This window comes from Anopheles ziemanni, chromosome 2 (genome assembly GCF_943734765.1).
Source record: "Anopheles ziemanni chromosome 2, idAnoZiCoDA_A2_x.2, whole genome shotgun sequence".
Classification (NCBI taxonomy): Eukaryota; Metazoa; Arthropoda; class Insecta; order Diptera; family Culicidae; genus Anopheles; species Anopheles ziemanni.
Window position 1 is genome coordinate 7,083,845 of NC_080705.1, and position 19,499 is coordinate 7,103,343.

General features: G+C 44.5%; 3 protein-coding genes across 3 annotated transcripts in view; all 3 read right to left on the reverse strand.

Annotated features, from left to right (window-relative positions):
- LOC131292240 (restin homolog) overlaps window positions 1–6,172 on the reverse strand; it is a 52,477-nt gene extending 46,305 nt beyond the window's left edge. The window contains exon 1 of the mRNA XM_058320797.1: window positions 5,766–6,172. Coding sequence (XP_058176780.1) covers window positions 5,766–6,111 — 346 coding nt within the window. The 5' untranslated portion in view covers window positions 6,112–6,172. The remainder of the gene's footprint in view (window positions 1–5,765) is intronic.
- A 2,200-nt stretch (window positions 6,173–8,372) lies between these two features.
- On the reverse strand, window positions 8,373–9,831 carry LOC131291046 (phenoloxidase-activating factor 3-like). The gene is made up of 4 exons (XM_058320272.1): window positions 9,523–9,831; window positions 9,196–9,404; window positions 8,855–9,111; window positions 8,373–8,785 (listed from the first exon to the last, which is right to left on the reverse strand). Exons 1-4 carry the CDS (start codon window positions 9,829–9,831, stop codon window positions 8,373–8,375), a joined length of 1,188 nt encoding a protein of 395 aa, XP_058176255.1.
- Window positions 9,832–11,023: 1,192 nt separating this feature from the next.
- LOC131281724 (serine protease inhibitor 28Dc-like) lies at window positions 11,024–12,580 on the reverse strand. The gene is made up of 2 exons (XM_058311071.1): window positions 11,976–12,580; window positions 11,024–11,900 (listed from the first exon to the last, which is right to left on the reverse strand). The coding sequence occupies exons 1-2, from the start codon at window positions 12,578–12,580 to the stop codon at window positions 11,024–11,026; spliced, it is 1,482 nt and encodes a 493-aa protein (XP_058167054.1).
- Between the last annotated feature and the right edge of the window lie 6,919 nt (window positions 12,581–19,499).

The window sequence follows — 19,499 nt, forward strand, 5'->3', positions numbered from 1 at the left end:
AAACGCTAAGCTCGTTATTGCAGCGTCGTGTTCACGTGCAGATCTAGGGCTCTGCGGATTTGCGCAGGTGCGCGCAGTTCGAGTAGTCACGGGACGCGTGTTGTGTATGGGTTGCTGTCTCAAGACGGACTAACCCCTGCAAGTCTGGTCGGTTCCCGTGGACGAAGCGACGAGCGTTGCTTACGCGAGCACTTTGCGTCGTCAAGCGCGAGAGTTTGCGCGGGTTTTGTTTAAAGAGCGTACGAGAGAATTCCTCCGCGAGTTCGCGGACTTCGCGTATTGAAAGCTTCATCTCTTCGTGCGAGCTGATGTGGTTGTGGGGACAGCAGAGAGTACCCGGAGTGAAGCTTTAAGCTCGAAGACTTAACGTCAACTTGTTTACGCGAAATGTCAGGAGTGGAATTCTGGGGGATCTCTATGTCCAAATAATTTAAAATCAACATGTTGAATTGTTAATTTGAATAGTATTCTCTTGTACCACGAATTAATGATTTCAACAAGAGAAGCAGAACCCAATAAACAGATTTCGACAACAGACCGCTCGTACAATAAGAAGCTGCAGACGTAGAGTGTTGCAATCAATCATCTTGATTCAATTTACACCCTCCAACATCCAGGTATGGTAGTTCTTGGTACTTTGTGTTTTTACACAAAAATCAACCGTTCCTAAACAATATACCCATAGACATCTCGCACATAGTTGCTCGTTGCTGAAGCTAATGGAGAAGCAAACCCGATATCGACACGTGCCTCCGGAAGACAGACATTTCTTCCTCGAAAAGGCCCGGCCAACAAAAAATCCAACCATCCAGGGATCCATAAATCATCCACTTGCGGATCATCGTTCGGTTATAATACTCTTCGAACCATTATGGGAAAACGATGCTGCTTGCCTTTGCCGGGCTAAGGAGAGAGAGTTGGCATTTTCATCTAATCTGCAACCCACCGGGCTACTTCCACCAGAGACACTGTTTTAGAAAGGAACCCAAAAAACACACGTGGGAGGCGAAATAAAACATGTCAACATGGGATCAAATATCAGCACTCCACCCGATACATCTTTATCCGAAAAGTCCAGGAAAACCAAACCAAACCTACCCCGGAACTGACGTTAAGGACTGGTGGAAGCTCGGTCCGGGGGCGGAAAGCCAGCGGGAATGGAATGAGCGCGATGGAATGGCGTGCATAAAATTAATTTCCCTCCGGACAGAAGCTGTGCTGTGCTGGAAAAATGGACGAGCCAAGCCTCTCTTTTTTTTTGGTGTGTGTCGGCGGCGGGTTCTTGGGCGGTTTGGGGTGTGTTTGTGTACATGTTAGTGTCGTTTGAGCTCGACCCAACGGGCATGTGGGGAACGTTCGAGATGATGGAGGGTGATGCCATTTCGGGCATATTGCGCATCACAAACCGAAAGCGTGAAACTTCTATCCGACTTGGTGCTGAGTAATTCCGAACATTCTTTCTCAACGCGGAACGCGATGGTGCCAAATTTAGTGCAACTTTAATGCGATGTGCTTTAATCTGCAGGATCGATTCGACGTTAATCTACCCCCCAAAATTATTATCGTAATAATGGTGCGACATAATCAAATAACTTGAAGTAATGAAATAACTGAAAGCTACGCATTACGAATATTTGTAGAAGAAAAGAAATATTTAAAAATTTAACTAGGGGCAGTGAGGGTATTTTGGCCCATGTTTGTAATTTTCACCCACTAGAAAGTAGATCAATTATTACAATAATTTCAAATAAAAATGTGCCCTAACATTGTTTAAGTGTTGAGGTCAATTTATTCTTGTTAAATACCAAATGTGGGGGCGATTGCATCAATATTTTTCGGGAAAATCGCATCATGTGGGCGAAAGCTGGTACACATGTTGGCCAAAATAGAAACATAGTGGGCCAAAATAGCAACAAAAAGTGTGTTTGGAAATTGATAATTTTTCAGTGAAAACATAAAATAAACTAAAAAATATTAATTTTGGTGCATGCTTAGATAACTACTCTACATTACCATACCAAGAGTTTATTGTTAGATGATCGGTACAATTAATATAACGATATTTCTTGTAATGACCCTTCCCTAAGTAAGCCAAAATTGGTACTTTTACTCTATATAAGCAATTAAAACAACAAATACAATTTTAAATGTCAAACGGTCACAGCAATTTAAAATAATTGCAACATAAACCATAGCAAATACAGCAACTGTCTGTCACCAGCAAATCATGTTTATTTTATTTGAAATATATATGGTAATGCACTCGACACAAAAGGTCATCTGCAAACATGTAGTGTGAGGTTCAGCTGTGCTAAATTGAATAACCCCAACAGGTACCTACTAGACTCCATTATGGTCGTTTTGAATACATGAATCTTAAGCAAACGATTCATATGTAAATAACCTAAACCACAGCATGATTCCAGCTAAATTAATAACACCCCTGACACGTTGCCAGAAGCGGTAAATCGTAATAAACACGTCCAGTTCAAACACCTCACCCAATCAAACCCCTTTTACGTGATCCAAACTCTTCATCGGACAGATCGATGCGTCTTCGAATCGTTTGTTTGGCCATCCAATACGGATATGATGCTTGAGACAATCGCAACGGGGCGATTGAAAACCCGTACACATGCTTTTCCGTGCACCGACCGGACGATACTTCAATCGATGCGCAAACAAAGATGGCCAGATGAAGATTTGCTGACCCGGCTGTGGCTGGGAAGTTCCATTGCATCTGGTGCTACAGGTCTTATGCGAAAAGCTGGAGAGCACTTAAATCGAACGTTCCATCCATGATCGGCTCACTAGAAATGGCAAATCATGGCACCGCAAACAATACATAAAGCAGCACTTGTGCAGTGAAACAACTGCATCGCTTCGCAAAGGCTTCCCAGGACAACCATCTCCGGCGGATGGAAACGGATGGTCCAGTGGATTGTCTTGTTATTTCCCAGCATTTGTGGCATTTTGAAATGTTTCCAGGTTTTATTTCGTCCACCAGGGAGGGCGGGGGCCTTTTTATTACTCTGTTTTTATCCATCAAACCGAAGCAAACGAAGTGTGGTTTGAAAAAAACAAAATAATAGAAATAGAAGTACAATCCAACATCTGAGTCCGGGTGGATTTACCCAGCAATGTACTAAACAGAGATTAAGAAGATACAATCAATCAAATTAGTTTACAGTTTCTACTTAGCAATGTCGAATGGAAGTACTCTTTCTTTGTTTGCCAATAAAAATTTACCATTAACTGAAGAATGTGTTGCATATTGTTCAAATATCTGATCCATATTTTCATCGTTCTTCGCTTACTTCCGTCACAAATCAACCCTATAGCATACATAATTATAATACGTACCCGATATGGTTCAACTTGGGTTTTTTAAATTAATCACGGAGCAAACGTGAACGACCAATAACAATTCCACCATTCGATCAGGTGCAGCGCCGAAACAATTCCGGAGGAAATTGAACCATCAAAGGTGCGGGGTGAAAGATAGCTAAATTGGTGACTTTCTCGGCCTCCCCGCGCGCCGTGGGAAGTGTAAACACTGATTGGCACCACGGGGGGAAGTTATGCAAAAATTTCCTTCTTCCGGCACCGTGCGGGGAAAGGTAAACGTCGTCCGAAAGGGTATAGCAATCCGCAATCGAACAACGCCAGTTGCACACGCCGGAAATGCTTGGAGACAACGCCGAGAGATCGGCGTCGCAGGGCTCCGGCTTTCGAAACCCAAACCAAAACCAGAGGAAAGACATTTTCCCTCGCACCCCTTCCGTCGTGGCTCCGCTCCGGGAGCGTGAACGGTTCGAATAATGCGGTCTCTCTGCACTAATTGAACATGACACTAAGTAACGAGCCGAGGTGCGTGTCCAACGAGTCCGACTCCCGGTCTCCTCTTGGAGGGTTTCCACCGGGAAAATCCACCACCACAAAGTTGGCTCCCATCGGTGCGAGATCGATGGCCGTTTTGTAGCAGAGCTGTCGTGTTTGATGCGTTGAGATTGGCACGAGACGGTGGGAAGGGGCCCCATCATGGTACGCCACAAGCGTCCTCAATGACGGGTCGTTGTGGAATTTGATTAACGATAGTTGACGTTAGTGGTTGGTTTTCGTTCCGTTGCTATCACCAGCCTTTTCCCGATGCTATCCGATCGAGAAATCGGGAACAAGATTGAACTCAACCTCTTTTCTGCAGAAGCGGGGCAGAAGCAACACTCTGTTGAACATCAACAAATAAGTTGATTATTAATATTATCTCAAAGGCGCGCCCCCCCGGGAGCAGAGAACACTTCCGCAAACAGTAGAAAGGGTTGATAACATCGACACTTCCACATCGTTGGAGCTGTTGATAGCATCAACCGTTTCGTACCCAAGCAGGACAGAGCGAAGAAGCACCGAGACACTAGCTCAACCAAGCTTCAAGAATTGTCCAAGTCGAAAAACACTCCAACACAATCTTTTTTATAATTTGACACTTTTTAAATAGCTTGTAACGCTCTTGTGCTCGTTGAGAAGAGTAGGAGAGCAGATATTTTTTAAACTATCAAATTTAAGGTAGTTATGAAAAACCATAAATGGAAAAAGGTGATGTTATACAAGCGAACCTTCTAGTGCAAGTGGGAAAGAAGACACCGTGTTATCAATGAGAGACATGGTACATCAACTTCAGGACAACCGAGACAGTCTCCATGTGAGCATTCGAGCTGCACATTTTGTCTCGTGCTTCATGTTTCGCGTGGGTGACGTCGAAAACGTGCGTCGCTCACATGGCCAGATGGATGGAAAGATAGCGTGCATCAATGGACGCGTTGTGATAGAGAGTGTGTGTTAGGATGTGGGGGTCCTGTCACACACGATAATTGATTAACGCTATCGATTAGACGAGAAACCCCATCACCCAACGACGACGGAACGAACGGCGTTGGATATCACCGATCGGTTTTCCAGCGGCCCCGGAGCGCCTCATTTCCCCGTCAAGTTATCGCGAGGGGTAATAAATTACCGATCGGTTCTTGGGAACGATTCCCAATAATTGCACTTTGCAGTTGAATTATTCAACGACGTTAATTGGAAAGCACAAATTGATTGAGGCGTCCAAGGGGCAATGTTTGGCTTGGCAAACATTTTTGGGAATTTTGCTGAAGGTCGTTGGTGGGCATTGATAAGACTTGCGCAAAGTAACAGGGTAATTAGTGAATGAAATAAAATGCACACAGTCAAAAGGCGATATCGAGAATAGCCGAGATATGGTACAACATAATCAGATCACTCGCTTGACTCATTTGGTGGCATGAGATAATGTGTGTTCCACAAGGTAGACTAATAAACGCGAAATTGAAATAGGGAGCGGAATCCAACAGGTATGTGTTGAAGACGTTAAGGACATTCAAAAGGAACGCAGAAAATCCGATGGAAGCAAACAAGGATGAAAAGTTGGGGGTGCCTTCCAATTTGAACGGACCTTATCTTGGATAACTTTGTGCAATTTAGTGTTTTCACTGGTATATCTTACGCGCGAATGATTCGCGATATCACCAAATAATATAAGAATGAAACGATCTACTCATCAAATTTGGTCTTTGGTAAAAATAGTTGTAAAAAAAATGTTTCTTCACGAAAAATAATGAAGTTCAACGAAAACCTAATATCGCCAGATAAATTATTCAAGATAAATCTACCATCAACCAGACCCAGATGAGTCCAATGCAATGCCGATTTGAAATGACTTTGTCATAAATCATAAAATAGATACTCACGCTTTGGTTCCGACGGTGGAAGTCCTGCCTTCGGTGGAGTATGTCCCATGCATAACCGCCCTATCCGGGTGGCGGACGGTACCGTGGCTCCGGAAGCGGCAGCCGTCGAAGCAGTCGTCAGCTGGGAACTGGTACTCGCAAGCGACGTCGTGGAACCGCTCAAATTGGCCGACGGTGGCTTGATGCCGGAGGGCTTCGGAAGGGCTCTAACCTTTGGAGGTTGGATTCCCGAGCCACCTGCCGGTATCGAGCCTGTCGGTGACGTTCCACCATTGGTCGCACTGGACGCGGGCTCCCCGTTGCCAACCGCTGGCTGTGGGGTGGCATCACTTTTTTCCGTTTCCATCACAAAACTAGTCCACTTTTCCTCACACTCCCGCTCAAACAGGTAGCAAACGAAACGAACACTAACGGGGCACACAAATAAAATAAAACCCGGCACAAGACCGCTGTTTTGAACGCAATCATAAACAACAACACCACACAGCACCACCGGTAATTATTTCATTCACAACGCTGCCGGCTAAATTTTCAATTTTCGGTTTCCACTTGCATATGCATCACAACTTCGTCGTCAGAGTTTTACCCGCGGAGAACTTGACATACCTAGATAACTTTATAATAATAAATTTATTTTAGAACAGACTCTCACGAACTAACACTTTTCACAATTCAACACCTTCGCGTACAGCTTATGTTAAAAGATGTATTTTTATGTTTTAAAATTACCTTGGTAGTATGAAAAGATCTGCATGACGATAGGAACGTTTCTTAAAACATGTCTACTATGTTATACATGAAAGACGATTACACAAAGCCAAACGGTTTGAATGTGCAAACGAAATATGGTATAATATCAAATGCAAATAATAAAGTGTACTTACCTTGCGAGCTGATACCTGGTAACAAAATTTTAAAATGTTTAAAATGTTAATAAAAGCTATGGAAATCAAATAAACTAGTCTAGTAGAACAAAACAAAACAAAACAAAGCAAAGAGTAGCAAACGTGGTCCACGTAAGTGGCTGATTATTATCTAATTGGCAATTAGATGTTGTGAAAATAGAAACTTAAATCAAGTGAATCGCATTTTACAAAAACACTAACGAACGGCGGAAACATGGAGTTCAAACGAAACACGACGTCGAAGGAAAACCGGCGAAAATAAACACACTTGACGCCAGACGGACCAAATCGAAACGCCCTTGAACTGAAACGCGTAGGCCATCTCGTATTGCAGCGTGCGGGCCAGAATATTTACCAACATCACATATTTATTTTTAGATGTGTGACGATTTTCCACCACTTTTCAACGGCCAAAACGAAAAATACCAAACAAAAAGGTGAAGATCAACATTTTCGGAATCCGATTCACTGACGTTTGGCGCTCGTCTGACAGTTGCCCCGTGGGATGCCGAGCATTGCACTTTCTTCTTCTGCTGTACCAACGATCTAATTCCCCTATGGGGAAAGCTAATCATGAAATCATAACTGGACGGCGTACCGTTACCGATCACTCTAGCACCAGCACTTCCCGTTCCCGTAATCCCGTGTACATTGCGTAACGGCATATATGGACCAAGCCCGTGAACGGGATGCATGAACTAATTCTAATCAACGAAAACGCGCATCCGGTCGGCGGTCGAGCGATCGATACTAAAATTTGTAAACAACATGCACAGCACACACGAATTGCACGGATGATCAAAGCCTGATCGCCACGAAACTAGTAGCACCCAGTAGGGTAAGCGAAAAACGCCACGAGACGCACCCCACAGATTCATCGCTACGCACGGCGAATGGTTACGAATGCGGTTTACTAGACTCGCACTAGGTTGTTTTTTCACGACGAGTGGATAGAATTTACCTCTCCGCACGAAACCCGTTCACTCGCGAATTACCGCACGGTTATCTTTAGCCACGGAACAACGAAATACGAGCACAGGAAAAAAGAAAACAAACGATACCGATGGCAATCCCGCATTATTTGATTGTCAAACGCTGCTGCTACAGCTGACAGGTGTGTAACGGCGATAAACGTCAATATCAGCTGTGCGCGGAAAATGATGCTGTTTAAGTAATTTTGACAAACATTTGCCAATTTGTTAATAACTATTGATTCTTTCAACCGATTTTCACGATTGACCCCTTAAATGAAAGGTTTTTTCAAGACGCACCACTGCGTTGAAGGTAGATTTTAGCGTAGTTTCTTGTTTTTGATAAAAACCACAGATGGGATCGTGTTCGCCCGAGGGGGCGAAAAGGTAAAGCAACCTTGATTTCCAATTTAGCTACTGCGCCATCTACCGGAAAAGTCGTATAACAAGACCAGTGGTTTAAAAACTTTTAGTTTTTATTCCACGTGCTATTGTGAACAGTTAAAATATTTTGCAATCGATTAATTTTTAATACCGGCAGTAAAAACATTTGGACGGGAACGAAGTTATTTTATTTTTTTGTACCTGTTCGAAAATCTTACCACCGTGCTTAAACGTTATCCTGCAGATCGCAGGCAATCAAGTCGAATCATAATTCGATGACCCCTTTTTTGCACCATTTGAAAATTTGTTCGAGGGCAAACAGTTCATAGGAACTAATAGTATTAATCCTACGTCAGCACCTTTCCCTCTTGCACTATCCAATCGATAAAGTTACTAACGTTCGAAAAGACACCCGGTGCAATTTTAGTGCCACACGATTTCACCCCAAACGAAACTACTCCTTGCAGGACGAACCGCGTGGAATCGGAGATGTACTGCAACGGGCCACCGGAGTCGCCCTGGCAGTGGGCAGATTTATTGTTTCCACCGGCGCACAGATGCCCATCGTCTAGTACGATCATTCGATCAAGCTCCTTGATACGCATCGCACAGTCCGGCAGAGGAAGTGTCGGCAGAACGGTGTACCGCAGGACCGCCGAACGTTCTCCAGTTTCCGTTACCCCCCAGCCGGTAACGAAAGAGTCCGACGGTCGGTATGCACGCAGTTGATCGGTAAGCGGCAGACAAATGGGAATAACAGCTGTTTTGTTAGAGGGAGGGTGACCATTAGTCAGAGAATTTTCATCGGAACAACATTCGCGGAACTTACTGTATCCGATGACGGCGGGAAACCGAAGGCGTATGATCGCCAAGTCGTTGCGCTTCGACCGGGGACTGTATTTCGGATGAGTCACAATCGTCTCAATGGGGATGCGCTGTTCCGGCGGTCCACAGCTGGCGGAATACTCACCTTCTCTATACTCGGCGTCTTCATCGATGACGCCATAATCGTCTGCAAAGCGAATACGATCGTTACAACCATCTTCGTCTGCATTGAGATCGTGCACTCCGATGCGTACAGCGGTGCTAGAAAAGGTAATTGATCACCCATATGGTTAACTCATCCGTTTGTATACAAAGTAGCAAAGGCATGTCCCTTGCTCTTCTTACATTGTACGAGCCTTAACACAATGCGCAGCTGTGAGGACGTGTCGATCGTTGATCAAACTGCCACCACACGGTAGCTCTGCGCTCAAGCTCGACTCCAGCAACACCATCCATGGGAATGCATAGGCTCGAGCCTCCTGTCCATAGGCTATTAGTTGCACTCTAGAAACACCACACAGTATTTCGTTTTGGTTGCAGCAAATGTAATAAACCTGAAAGTACTCCATGAAAAGGTGAACGTGTCGCATATCGTTATCAGATAAAATGGAAATCTTCGTTCACAAGGAAGGAATTGCTCCATTCCACGTTTCACCTGTTTCAATAGATTACCTTGGAACCGTTCACCGACACTTGCACTTCGCAGAGCTGATTGATCGCTTCCTGACGTACGCTCGGTGGCCAGTTCTTGGGGGCTTCGTTGACATAGTGCAGATATTGTCCACACAGTGCTATCTGTACGCACCGTTGCTCGGATTTACATTCTCGAACGATGGCTGCCGGTGGTTGAATGATGGTTAGGGTTATAATTTTGATATCCTTCGAGGATCGCAACCGCACGCACATACCCCCCTTGACCGACGCTACGATCGTCACCAGCAGGAGCACGACACACACGGTGGTAAGCTGAGATCCTTTCATTTTACCGCTATCTCGGCCCATATCGATCGCTGTGTTCACCTGCTCGACGAAGAGAGCACAACGTAACTGACATGCCCAAATGATCACCCAATCGCCAAGACATTCTCCAGCTAGTCTTAAACTTGCCTTTCGGGGAACTCCCGAATCGACTTGCGCTACAGTGAACTATCCCTACAACCAACTCCATCCTTTCCTTACAGCAAACTAAAGAATTCCTCGTGCGAAACGTCTCTCTCCCAACGACTCCCCGTCGTACCGCTAGCGTAAATTAGCTTTCCGGGTCTTTTGGCAGATGCTATTGGCATACCGGCGGTTCCGCGCTAAAATCACTTCAGAGCACTACGGGGCTGGCGTCCGCGGAGCCTTTGCTGTCACAGGCAATGTGTTTCTTTCGTCAATGTTTCCCCGTTTTGCGTGGCGCGAAGTGCACGTGTTTGTTCAGCTTTCAATAGCGCTCGTCGGAGACCGCATGGTGTTTTGGGGCCGTTTGTTTGTTCCGCGGGTGAATACATTAGTTACCGGTGGAATGTGACGCTCTCCCGTTGGATTTTCCAGTCTTCTAAAGAGCGTTGCACATGGATCTCTCGAAACGAACTCAAATATTCCAAAATGTCAAGCATATCATTAAGCGGCATCTTGCCGATCTTCTGGGTGCGGTTCGGAGGAGTTATCGTCGACACAGGTAGGAGATAAAATGAGAGATTGAGATTTAAGTGGGATTGATAAACACCTTATTTTGATAAGTTAAATAATAGTGGGCGCGAATAATTTTTATTATTTATACGTCAGGAAGCAGTTAGAACTGAACCGCTTGTGGAAAATGCGTCTTGTCTATAAATACAGCACTGCTGGTTTCCGCACTGGGTTTTTTTCTTTCTCGGCGCACTGGTATAACCAGCCAATAGCTTGTAGGTCAATTGAACCTGATCAAGGTATGGCTTTCACATGGTCAATAAGTTATTAATTCGTTTCTATTACTACGAGTAAAACTAAACGAGACATCAATGTTTTAAGCAGCTAACCTATTTAAAAACGAAAGTGGATAGCGTCGATCGAAGCTGCCTTGCAAGTAATACTCAGTTTAAAATGTTAGTTTGTGCACTCGGCAGAAACAGCTACTAGCAACTACCGAACGTTTAACGTTCTCTTTGGTAAACACTCGAGCTTCGAGTCTCCGGTTTTCAAGGCACTCTTAGCGCGGATCGAAAATCGGTCCATAGAACAATGGCAGCCCGGTCGCATCGTGACGCAGGTAGATCAGGAACGGAGCATTTCCGTTGAAGGACTGCTGCGGTCCTATACGATCGACGAGAGCCGAAGTAGCGGCCGCTCCCTCCGTTCCTTCCTCGTCGATGACGAGATCGACCTTGTGCATGATCTGGTTGACGTACGGACGCTGAGTACCGTTTTCGTTAATCATTTGTCCGAGGTTGCTCTTGGCCGGGCTAAGGATGGAAGACAAACCGATCTTCTGGAACGACTGTAGTAGATTGAAGCTGCTCTTCAGGTGCATCTTGGGCATGCGCACCATGGTCGTCTGGAGCTTCATCTGGGCAATCATCGACTCGAGCGTCTTTCCGGTCAGTGTGGCCTGCAGGCGGCGGATGGCGGTTTCGCTCGAGTTCGTCGGCTGAATCAGATACATCGTGCTGGAATCGTCACGGTACGGCAGACCAACGATCGACACTCCATTCCGTGTCTTGTGGAACGGCAGGCACCCGGAGAGGCTCATCATCGTTACGGGGTACGATGGTCTATCGTAGCCGTGGGGGAAGAAAGGCGCCGGACGAGTGACCAATGGCTCGAACTGGGTCTTCCATTTGCCCTTGAAGTAGAGCGCGTTCACAAGCACCACACTGGAGCTTGGGCTGAGAGGGCCATCCAGCATGTTGGGGATTTTGCCGGCCGTCATATCGCTGACCCAGCGGTTAATCTTTGCCGCCGTGTTTTGCTGGTCAATCGGTTCAACCAATGCACCATATAAGCCGCTGGCCAGCGACACGTATTTCTGCTCGATCTTCAGGGACGGTTGGTAGAAGACTCCGTTCGCCAGACGGATGATTTGGGACCTGCGAGTTCCGAACGAAAAATGGGAACTATAAGAAACGCGACCCTCGATGTACAGCTTAAACAGCTCTACTTACTTCGGCTCAGGAGCCTCCGGTTCGTCCTCGTAGTCGTCGTTGATTGGGCACGTCTGGCGGCGCCATTGATCCCGCTTGCTGTCGATCGGATTCTGCGACACGAGATTCGCCAGCACACCACTGTAGCGCTGATGGTAGTGGTTCCAGTTCATACCCGCCGGTGTTAGCACTTTCTTAAACTCCTCGTGCGTGGTACCTTTCGCCCCAAGGAACAACAGACTTGCCACGGTGGCAATGCTGACTGGTGAGAACAGTTCCGTTTTACTCTGCTGTTGGGCTAGGGTGCGGCTAATGCGTATCATGAAATCGAGCATTGAGTGCGTTATTTTGGCGTCATTATCAGGCGCCACGAGTACCCCGAGAGGCTTAGATGTATAAGGTGCCGGTGGTGTCGTTCGTGTCGTGGGAGATCTCAGTCCTGGCGGTGATGTTGTTGAGGAGTCATCCCCAAATTTTAATGCCGTTGAAAATGGCCGTTGCGTGGGTGCTGGGATGAGTCGACGTGTTGTTTTTCTCACCATTGGTGTCCAAGGGCTCCACTGGCCAGCAATCAGCGGAACGAGGAGAACGCAAATTGTTAGCGTCAGCGTGTTGTGGAGCTTCATTGTTAATCTGTAAATAGATTTAAAAAAACCGTTTACATGCTTTTCTAAGAACTACTTCCAAAACGATCGCGTCGCGTGATCAGCGCAGGTTTGTCTACGTGACCAGCATTGCATCAAGCCCCAACAGGCTTGCGCATCGTGAAACAAGGTCTGAAACGGCTCTTTAGGAATTTCCAGCTACTAGTGGAAAAACCCACAGCTTCACTTAATGCAGATCACGCCCCGGTTGGGTCGTGCCTCCTTTTCGGTTTATGACAGACCGGGTCTCCACCATACATCACGGGGTAATGATTTATTTATTACGTTATTATTTCTGTCCCCTTCCAGAAACCATCCGTGCAGTCGAAAAGGTCTCGAACAGTTACTCGGGTCGTTAATTCTCAACTCTTGTATTGGTAATGAAGTGCAAAAGATCAGACGTTCCCGGGCGGAGCTAAACGATTTAACAAAATGTGTCCAGTATGACGGCCGTTTTACGTCAGCAACCGCTGCATATTCCCGGGGAGTGGGAAAGGAAGGCACTTTGTGTAATCGCTTAAGTTTACCCTTCAATAATCCATTTCAAACGAATGCTCGGAATCATCTAGCTGCGTTCTCAAGATGCTGCGGGACAACTTCCCGCCTGACAATCACATCTCTAGAACGAGACGAGGGATTAATATTCTCCACCGTTCTCAATTACCCCGTCCAGCTGGTACAGCACAGTTCGTTCGACTGACGTCCGCATTTCGTGATCGTTGGAACAGGTCTAATTGTGCCGCTGCCGGGTGTATTAAATCCATGGGCCGATTGCAATCATCACGACCGTGATGGTTAGCGGGTTGATGCAGAAAACTAACCTACGTTTAGCTTCTAAAAGCGTGTCGTGATTTATGGAAATGTCCTTTCACCCGTTTTGTAAACAGATCCAAACCCCTTTTGAGAAGCGAGGACACCGACGATCATCCGATCGCTTAATGATGATCGACATCGACGTTGCGGGGTACCGGGTAAAAGGGGCGCTCTGGAACCTCCTGTCAACGGGGAGGACAGTCGACCTCGGTAGTGTCAACGTCAACACTACATCGAGTGAATTGTCAGTAATTACATTTCAATTTGCACGAGGAACTAATTTGAAACACACGCTTGGACTGGATACCGACGAAACCGGTTTTGATTTTAGTAGCATGATTTTTCTACCTCATTCGTTGGACTTCAAACAATGCGACAAGAACGCTGGAGAGCAGCCTTGATGCCGCGACAAAACTGTGACGCCTTAGCGTGGTGCAAATTAAATCCTTTTATGGCTTCAACGTTCTGCTTGCTACGTCATCCTCAGACAGTTAAAGCTGATACAGTAAGAGCTACAAAAAAGAAAAACTGCACACGTTTGACGCTCTATAAACAAATGATATTCAAGCCTCCCCCCAAAACACGAGTGTAGGGTCAGTGGTTTACGCAATTCCGCTACGACTCCGACGGAACCGTGATGTGACGAGTGTCCGATGATGCAAAAATAAAAAGGACAAAACAGCCGACTTGCTTTTACTTTCCTTCCATGTCAATAAACCGCATCTCTGTGCGCTAATGGAACACAGTACGATCGTCTGTATTTTTCGCGCGACCCGGTTTTTATATTTACTTAACCGCACGAATATGGCAAGTCATGCTTGTGGATAGCCGTGGCTTACCATTCATGTTGTTAACATTCATGGCGCATCTGGACACAGTCCTGGTTTGACGAGGATGGCCGGCTAAATACAAACCAAGACGGCGTCATTGCCAGGGCGTTGTACCGATCTCCATTTCTGCGAGCTCTCATACATACATACATCATCGGTAAGCCATATTTAACCTTCCGAGAATCATGAGTTGATCGTTTTTAAAAGAAGACATTTTACTCGTGATTCAGAGTCTCAAAAAGGTCCAAATTTAAACTGACCTCATCTGGATGAGGTGAGCTCTAGAATGACGCTTTTGTACCTGGTATTATCCTAAAATTGTTTTTTGTTATTTTACGTTGGTATAATTTACGATCCAGTGTTTATGATACCTCCTTCAAATGCTAATCGACACCGATTACCGGTTGAAAGTGATAAAAACTTGCTCAACCAGAATAAAATCATCTAACCCGTTTTCTGTATATCCATAAAATTATAAGTTGTGGAATGCGCAATACGTTGCAAAAGCAACATCAACACGCTAATTTAAACGGTATTTCGAGATTGACGAAGACGCTGTTCGAGAAAAGGTTGTCAGGTAGGCCACATAGTAAAAAAAAAAGCATGGTAAACGTGCACTGGCAACGCAAATGGCTTGCTGCTCTTTTTGTGATTACTGTCTCTGAAATGTTGGCCTGCGAATGAACTTGACGCGCGGCAAAGATAATTTGGTTTTCGTATTTGCGCACTTCATCGATCCTTCCAGCATGATGTAGACGAAAAAGAAGTCGAAGCATGCCGTACAATGTGATTGAGGAGCTTCTCTTGCCGGCGAAGCAGCTAATGCCCGACCGAATCGGCTTACCACACCATCTGTAACTCGGTTCAAGGTCCGTACATTAAACATCTTCCAAACAATTCGTCGCGGTTCCGCCTGGGGTTTCCAGTGGAGAGAATCGGCATTAGTGACGACCATTGTTTTGCAAACATAGATTTCCGGAGGGCCTTCTGTTTCTCCCAAGCCGCTGGAAAAAGCGCACTGTATCTGAATACTGAATACTTTTTGCTTGTGTTTTAAATCATATTGTTTTTGTTGTTTTTTTTACAATCGCAGTAGTCTGAACAATGGGGAAATAGGATTGTCACCAGTTTTCTTTAGTTTGCTTTGTTGACGCTTTCCCTTGTACCGGCAAGAAACCGTTGCTGTGCTTTTGGCATCCCGGTCGCATAATTGGATTCCGAAACCATCCGGTCCAAACCCGGTTCATTATTCAAGTACTTGCCGAAACATACCGGTGACGTTTTACCAAACCCATGTTACTAGGCTTTCTTTTCTGTAAACACCTGAAACTGGTGATCGGTTATAATTGAATTCATAGATTTATTTAAAGATGAATCTCAAAAGTAGATAACAGCTAGAGCCACGTGCTATGACTCATCGTGACCAGACCAAACAGACGCATTTCGGCAGACCAGAACAGATTTATTACCGAGTGGTATCCAGTTGCCATTAGGAGCGATTTACTGCGTTAGCAGAATATTTATGGACTACCATCTGTCTCGTTGGTTCTCACAATTTCGTAGCAGTCTGACGCAGGTTCACAACATTCGCCACATAAAACCACAACCTTATCGCTTGAAGCTTTAAACTGCAATATATCTGTCGGGAGCCGTAGGCGCCATTGTTGGTGCGTTTGCTATGAAAACGTTTTGCGCGTCACACTACTGATATAGAACGTCGAACGAGAACACAAACACGCTATCTCGATCACGACTGAGCAATACCGCCTAGAGCGCTAGAGTAAAAGATTTCATTTTACAGATGCATTGCACTACGGAAAACACAGAGTATTTTAAAATGCACCAACGATTAGCGCATCTTCTAGCGTGTTGCCCCCCTTTCTCACAAAAAGATAAAACATTCCTAGAGTAAAAGATTCCATTCTACAGATGCATTACGGTTGCACTGCGGAAAACACGGAACATTTTAAAATGCACCAACGATTCGCGCCTCTTCTAGCGTGTGGCCCTCCTTTTTCACAAAGCGCGGGAAAAAAGCATGCCAAGGTTTTCTCTATTCGACTTTCCGATGCACCAACCACGATCGCGTTGATTAGATAAAACAAGATGCCAATGCACAGCACACACTTCTAACTCACCGTGGCTCAATTGGTCGTATCCAAAATGGGATGATGTGTTGGAGCTCCCTTTTAAACGTATTTTCAAACACACAAAGCGCACAGATCAAAACGTTCGCGTAGTGGCGCGGTTTCACTATGTGTTACCGTGTCCGTTATGGTTAAGCGTGCGGCCGCGAATGATGCTCTGGCACGGCAAACAGCTATATTTATGAGGTATCCACGTTCGCGTAGACTCGACTGTCGTCTCGTTCTAGCGACTTCTCTCTCACGAAAGCGCGCATCTTCCGCGCGAATCTGTTTGATAACATAATTTTGAAAATCCGTGACACAGTATGTTGTAAGGATTTATGTTACTTTTGACGGGAAAAGGCTTTTCCCATTTCCTTGATTGACAAAATTCCTATGGGAAACCGTTCGCAGCCATAAACAGAGCCATGGTCCCACATCTTGGGTATGACTCATAGTCCCAGATGGCGGACTTTGGATATTGGCTAACCAAATATTGATCGACGAATTCGTGTAAGCTATACACGACAAATTTTGTCGATTACTGTTAGCACCTAATTTTAAGTAAATTGTACAAATGTTGCACGTTCTTTTCAACAGCGATAGATAAATGCTAAAAAAGTTTTTATTGTATGACATTGCAAATTTATGTTTGTTGATCTAAATACTACACGCGTTTTATACCGAGGCATATGGCATCTAACTGAGCCGTTAAGGGTTACCTTTTGCAAAAATATAGTTTTAGTTTTTCGTTCGTTTTATCTTCAAAGCATAAGCTCGTATAGCCGGTCTCGTTGGGATAAACCAAACTGAACTAAGTCGAGGTAGACATCCTTGGCGCTAACCGGCCGGGATCTACCTGGGCCGATGTATTTGAGCCTATGGCGCCGGAAAACCCGTAAGGATCATCGACCAGACAGTTCGCATGGGTCTGCAACAACACGCGACTCTTTTGGATCAATCGCACCACCCTTGAACTTTTCGGGGTCGACGGTGCTGCTTCACGAGAATCGGTCACGTACGAAGCGTGTTGGTTTTGACAGCAAAAAGAAAGACACTTCATCATAAATACTGATCATGCCCGAGGAAGTTAAGTTGGTGTCTCTTCGAGACATGAGGGTGCCATAGCTTACATATGCAAATATCAAGGTACAAGATCAAGGTAAGCCGCTTTTACGTTTACGAGATCACAATTTTATGGTTTAAGAAGTTTATTACCAAGTTGTCGCGATGAATAATGCTCTACTACTTTGAATAGCATCATGGGTAATTTTTGACCTTATTATGCCCCCGAGCTCGTGGGCCATTTGGGCAATAGAACTACAATTCGAGATTAATTGAGAATTTAAAATTAATAAGAATGCATAAACCACATTTTAACTTAAAACTATTTCAAGCTTGTAAAGAAAAACAAACATTTACTGCTGTAGGCATATAGCTTGCTTTAGTCATTCTGAAGAAAAGTAGTACGTGCAATTATGTTTTCACTGCAGGCATCCGGTTAGATCATTTGAAAGGTATTCCAAAGGTAGCACAGTTTATTTACTTTTGATAAGCACATGTCGGTACGTCTGTGTAATCGAATATGTCACTTTGCACGGAGATAAGAATTCTACGGTTCCTTCGTCAGAGTTTCAGTAAGTGAAATTATTGTTTGATATTCGTCACTCATGAACCTCACTGCACATGATAAACCAAATTGCGCCACCTTTTTCTCTCGAAACTTATGAGTCTGTCGAACGGTGTTGGCCGATATGAATGTTATCGTGTTTTAGGTCATGGACCATGTCAACCAAAATTCGTTCAGACCAACTTGCTTCTAAACCTTCTGCTGTTGCTTTTCACTATTGTCGACGATTCATGCAATGAAGATACTTCTGGATGTAGCATTTTATCAGAAATGGCCTATATTTAAAAGGCCTAGGAAAACCCATGAGTCCTCCAAGATATACAAGTACAGCATTCAGTACGACACCATGTGGACGCTTCGTCACTTGGCAGAGGAATGCAGATGTAGAAACACTTGTGGTTAAAATAAAGACGTGAATGGTATTGAAAACATATCCATAAAGCATTCTCCGTTAAGCCGAACTTCGTGGAACTGCCAAAAGCCTGATTAAAAATGAGTAACTGGTGGGTCATAAGGTAACTTAAAGTTGCCCAATGTATAAAACCGATTTTTAATGACAATCGTATATTTAAGACCAGCACGATGAAGACCAGACAACATATCGATATGCTAACATAATTATTAATTCTACTAAAACATAACATTAAAAAAAAAAAAATTAATAAGTCTTTAAAATTTTAAATTAATTTGAATTTCTTCTAATTGAAATGATTTTAGATGTGTCTAGGACGGTAGGAAACACAATTTATTGTTTGTTCAGTTCATGTAAGTGATCTATCTCTCATGAAATTCAGTGCAAGAATGCATTATATGTTCATAGAACACTGTAAAATATAAGTAATAAAATAAATGATAGAAAATATACGGAATTTAAAACTTGCTAAGTCATCGTGAGCGTCATTTGAATTTAATATACCATCGAGTATTAGTCAACTTATAAAAAGCTATGCAAATAAGCGGAATCAGATGGTTGGGAAATCCAAAACTAACAGCATCCAACTTCTTTCAGCGATGATGCCAATCACGAGTAAGCGTTCCTGGAGTCGATGCTCTTTTATGATCCTAAAAATAAGATAAATAAAATCCTGACAGGCTACGGTGAAGAAAATGAGCAACAAAAAACAGGAGTGGTGCACGATCGGTGGGTTTCTATCGATAGTGAAGAACAATGATTCGTCTCATACTATCCCCATCATATCGATGACGTATAACAATGACGTCGGCAGACATGAGCACATAAACCACCCTTTCCACTTTCCGTGATCGAAGTTCACGGAGTACCTGCATGACTCAGTTGCAGCTCGTTAAAACCAATTTCAGTTCAACCTTTGCCCGGCGTCAGAGCGTTGTATAATTGTAAACCAAGCGACAAACTCCGAACAATTGATTCGTTGTTTGCAAAACGTTAAAGGCAAATTGAGTCCTAATGGCCGCTAATGCGCGGACGATCAAAGGTAAGACCTATTAGAATGCGTAAAATAACAACCAATTGTACTCATTCT

What these genes read in the sequence shown, in the direction of transcription:
- LOC131281724 (XM_058311071.1), bottom strand. Translation starts at nt 12,580, where the DNA reads ATGAAGCTCCACAACACGCTGACGCTAACAATTTGCGTTCTCCTCGTT. An exon ending in CCGGAGGCTCCTGAGCCGAA is followed by an intron (nt 11,901 to 11,975) that starts GTAAGTAGAGCT and finishes CGGAACTCGCAG; the next exon opens with GTCCCAAATCATCCGTCTGG.
- LOC131291046 (XM_058320272.1), bottom strand. Translation starts at nt 9,831, where the DNA reads ATGAAAGGATCTCAGCTTACCACCGTGTGTGTCGTGCTCCTGCTGGTG. An exon ending in TGTCGGTGAACGGTTCCAAG is followed by an intron (nt 9,405 to 9,522) that starts GTAATCTATTGA and finishes GAGTACTTTCAG; the next exon opens with GTTTATTACATTTGCTGCAA. An exon ending in TGTGTTAAGGCTCGTACAAT is followed by an intron (nt 9,112 to 9,195) that starts GTAAGAAGAGCA and finishes TACCTTTTCTAG; the next exon opens with CACCGCTGTACGCATCGGAG.